Below are 4340 nucleotides of genomic sequence, written 5' to 3'. Positions count from 1 at the left end.
GTGAAAAAAAAGCAAAAAAAAAAAATATCCCGAGCAGGAAAAAGGAGAGACCGAACGAGAGTAGTGGAGACAGAGCCCAGACGCGGATCACTTACTCTTCCATGGGCGCCCGGCTGCGCCTGCGGAGGTCGGCAACGGTGGGAGCAGAGTGGTGGGCGAGAAGAGAGCGGACGAGCATCCGAGGGGGAGGCGAGGAGGAAGGGCGTGGGAAGTTCTGGGCAAGTGAGGTGGGATGGGAGTGTCCGAGCCTCCGGTGCGCGCGCCCTTATATAGGCGAGGGGCGAGCAGACGCGCAGCGTGACCAGCGGCGACCGTCCAAAATGCTTGCATAGGCTCGGTAGGGGAGCTTTGGGTATGGTTCTGTCGCTCCGCGGGGTCCGGGCTCGGGTGCAGGTTCGGCGTGGACTCGGCTTGCCATGGTTGCATTGGCTGCTTCCTCTCAGATTCTTTTCCGCGAGAGGAAACTTTTGCGAGACGCCTTTTGCGATCAGTACTTTGCACTAACCCGAAATGAGACTATGAGGCAAGCGAGAGGATGGCCCATTCATTGATCTATCTCCTGGCAAACAAGGGAAGCCATTTATTATTCGCACAGTAAAAAAGAAACAGGACTTCTTCGTTTCAAAAAAAGAAACAGGACTTTGTAGTACAGCTCCGTCAAAAGAAGACCATCCGTCAGCATCCGATGCACTGCCAATGTACTGCTCCCTCCGTCCAAATGAAATTGATTTTGCTGTGAAATCTCGTTCGGTCGCACATCGGTCCGACCAGCGTCTACCATGTGAAGCCGTTGGCATGAGGTGAGGAGAGTGACTGCATCATGGTTAAGAGACGAATGGAACAGAGGACGCGAACGAGAGTGCAGCGATTTTCACATGGTCTCGGCTGTACTAAAACAAACGCGCACAAAGGTGGATGGGTTGGCCTGCCCTGATCTGAGCCAACCGTTGCCCATCCAAGGCTGAGAAAGCCAACATTTCAGATTTCACTGCCCTTTTTAGATCGGATCAGAGGAAGTATCTACTATTTGGGATTTACTACTTCACTCAACTCAGGAAGAATTTTGTCAAGATCTTGTTCATGTATGTATGTGCAGGGATCTTCTGCTGCTCAAACTGTGCAACAAAATCTTCTTTTCAAATGAGGCAAACTTCCCACAAAGATTTTCTGGGCATGGAAATGGATATGGCCTATTGGACTACAGGCATGGACGGCCGGTAGGCCACCCCTGGACCAGCCTTCTACACTTCGGCATGCACAGCCAGCCCCAGTGAGAGGGGGCTCGGGTGGGACCCACTCCCTACCTGGCCATTTTTCTTGCATTGCCGTCACATCACCAAAGCGCCCAATGGTTCAAGCCCGCTGCCCTTGCCCCCCTAATCTTCCTCTCCAAGGCAAACAAGGAAAAGAACGCACCTGGCTACTCTCCCGAGGCCCAACGTGTCGCCCAAAACATGAAACCACGCGTACACATGTACAGTGAGAGAGGGAGGAGTGGGGAGAGGTGAGTAGCGAGTCGCCCTGTGGTCTTTGCCCACTCCTTCGTGTCCATGTACAGCGTGTTTGGTTGGGGGGAGTTGGAGACAGGGAATGGGAGTTTAAGATAAGTGACACTTTAAATCCCTTGATTGATTCAGAGACATGGGAATTAAGGAGGGAAGGGGAAGAGGAATTAACAGGTCCAACTCCTTCGAATCTCTTCCCTGGGGGACCCCTGGTAATTTAACTAGGGATTGGGAATTGGTAGAGAAAAAAACATTCTGTTAGTTGGCACATCCGTGAGGAGAGGCATTGCACGTTGAAAGTTGTTTATTCCTCTACCTAATCTCACCAATTAAATAGGGGCAGTTAATTCTCTTCTAAATTCCCACCTTAAATTACCTTCACATGCCAAACAAAGGAATGAGAGTTAAAATCAATTTCCCATGTCTAATCCTTTAACAAACTCCCATCCCTAAACTCTCATTCCCTCTCCCTGTAGTTACCAAACACGCTGGTACAATTTTGTGTGTTGGATTTTTCTTTTACGCCATCCTTTGTGTTTAATCCAACAGTTTTTTTTAGTATCGTTTAATCCAACAGTTAATTGCCCGTCGGTCCACGCATTAAGGCCCAGCCCATTTTAATCAGCAAGTGACTTCGTGTGTAGTAGGATGGGCTCCATTTGCACACAGTTGGATTGGGGGCTCGGTCACGGGGCTGCGGGGTGGACGACGGGCGGATGTGGATGGGGCTGGAGCCAAACGTGGGTGAGGAGGCCGAGGGAGAGAGCGACGAGATAAACAGCTCAGGGCTAGATTAAGGCCCAGTTCTTTTGCCAGAATCTGGGGATTCTCCCAGAATCCGACTCCTACCCAGCTTCTCCCAGAATCTTTGAGTCCACTTTGTTTTACAATCCTATATAATTAGACCCTAACTAGATAGGATTGTAAAACAAATGGGGCTTAAAGATTTTGGGAGAAACTGGATAGGGGTTAGATTCTGGGAGAATCCCCAGATTCTGGCAAAAGAACTGGGCCTAAACCGGTGTTGAAATCTTTGGGGTCTAAATCAGACCAAAATTGACTTCGGGGGATATGGAGACATTGGAATGGGTTTGAAGGTGAAAACAATACTTCTTTCTTTTGCGAACGAAGGTGCGCATTGCTCTTTAGTTACTTCGTGTCCGTAGAAAAGCTCGATATTGTGTATTGAGTGTATTTCTGGCTGGCATTGTCGGGAAGAAATGTAGGAGCTGGATCAATGGGCTAAGGATATCGGATACCTGCTGCCAGCACTACATGTACTATTTACAATCATCATGGAGTACATGTATTTAACGGTGACATACACTTAAGTTGACTCCCGCAACACCTTCTCCTCTGGTCGTAAAACTGAATATTTTGTACTGTACACCTACGCCGGTATTGTCCCTTCCGCTGGGTCTATGGAAACCAAATGATTCACAGGAGACATTTGCTCGCTTCTGCCGCCGGACGAGACAGCACGCGACAAGTTCGTGGCAAATCCTCTGCCTGTTCCATCTGCACAACCACGGCCTCGGATAAAGTCCAGTCAACTTGACTTGACGTGACTGTGGTTAAGTGTCGCCATGGCTTGCGTGCAGGTTGCTACTAGTAGAACCGATGAAGGAACGGCGGAGACGGAACAGCTGACCTCAAATCAAATACACACGGCAAGAGAGATGATTACAGTTCGTCCAAAAAGAGAGATGATTACTCGAGCCAGACGCTATCCCATAGCGAGGCCAGTCCGTCCTTTGATCCTGGCATTAACTGGTTTTTTGACTTTTTGGCCCAGCGACCGGCCTATGGAAAGACCAGTCTATCTACTTCAAGACTAGCGGCGCACGTGAGCTAGGGTTTCATCCGGCCTGCATTGCACCGCCCAAGGCCAACCAATAGAGCCACACGCCTCGCAAGATCGCCATTCTAATCGAGATCTGATGGAACAGAAGGAGTGTCTCTTTAACATTGGATCTAGTTGATCTTCAATTAGTTATCGCCTCTGAGGGTTGGAATATCTGGTATCCTTCCGAAACCACAATGAAGTGCGATCGTAACAACAATTGCATGCATTAATTCAATGTTGGTCAAAATTAAACATACAACTGTTTATGCAATTAAATCTATATCATCGTTGGGCAAAAATAGAAATAAATGCACATTTTATAACAACAATAAGTCATGATTATGTTATTAACAACGTTGGTCATAAAATAACAGAATCATAATTGTTTCAATAATTATTTTAACCTGCTCTTAAAATTTAAATTTACTTTTAAAAAAGCTCTTTTATTTATTTGTAGCGGAAAAACATGAATAAAAAATTCATGAACTTTATACTTTTCAGAAGCATTTCTTTTACTTTGTTATTTTCTAAACAAAATTTTCATTGGATAATTTTGAATAGAGAAAATTGTATAAAATTTGCCCAAAACTTGGACAAAAAATCGAATAAAAACGGAAGCTGACCCGGACTCGACCTAGCGTGCGCGGCTGCGGCAACAACGGCCCAGCGCCTATTCGCGTGCCGCCACTGCAAGCCTCGCCTCTCTTTCGGCCCAAAGGCCCGCTGTGCCGAGCGCCGTTTCATCATAGCCGTCCATTTGATCGGACGGTCACCCACGCATCTAGGTCCAACAAAACCACCCCACCGCGCAGCACGGGGGATGCTAGTCCATTTCTCTCCCTCTCGTCTATCTCTCGCCTGCACTGCGGGTAAGGGCAACGCCGGCCACCGGCGACAGCATCGAAACACCGCGCCGCACGAGCCCCTTCCCCTTCCCACTCTTCCTCTACATCCATCCTCCACCTCCTGTGGCAGAGAGAGAGAGCCCT

At 48.2% G+C, this 4340-nt stretch overlaps 1 protein-coding gene across 1 annotated transcript in view; it reads right to left on the bottom strand.

Annotated features, from left to right (window-relative positions):
• Positions 1–232, bottom strand: part of LOC119367950 (NAC domain-containing protein 73-like) — a 5068-nt gene extending 4836 nt beyond the window's left edge. Inside the window, exon 1 of the mRNA XM_037633325.1 lies at positions 96–232. Within this exon, the coding sequence (XP_037489222.1) occupies positions 96–178 (83 nt within the window). The 5' untranslated portion in view covers positions 179–232. The remainder of the gene's footprint in view (positions 1–95) is intronic.
• Positions 233–4340: the final 4108 nt, after the last annotated feature.

This window comes from Triticum dicoccoides, chromosome 2B, assembly GCF_002162155.2.
Source record: "Triticum dicoccoides isolate Atlit2015 ecotype Zavitan chromosome 2B, WEW_v2.0, whole genome shotgun sequence".
Lineage (NCBI taxonomy): Eukaryota > Viridiplantae > Streptophyta > Magnoliopsida > Poales > Poaceae > Triticum > Triticum dicoccoides.
The sequence above is the reverse complement of the archived record's forward strand: the minus strand, read 5'-3'. Positions and strand labels throughout refer to the sequence as shown.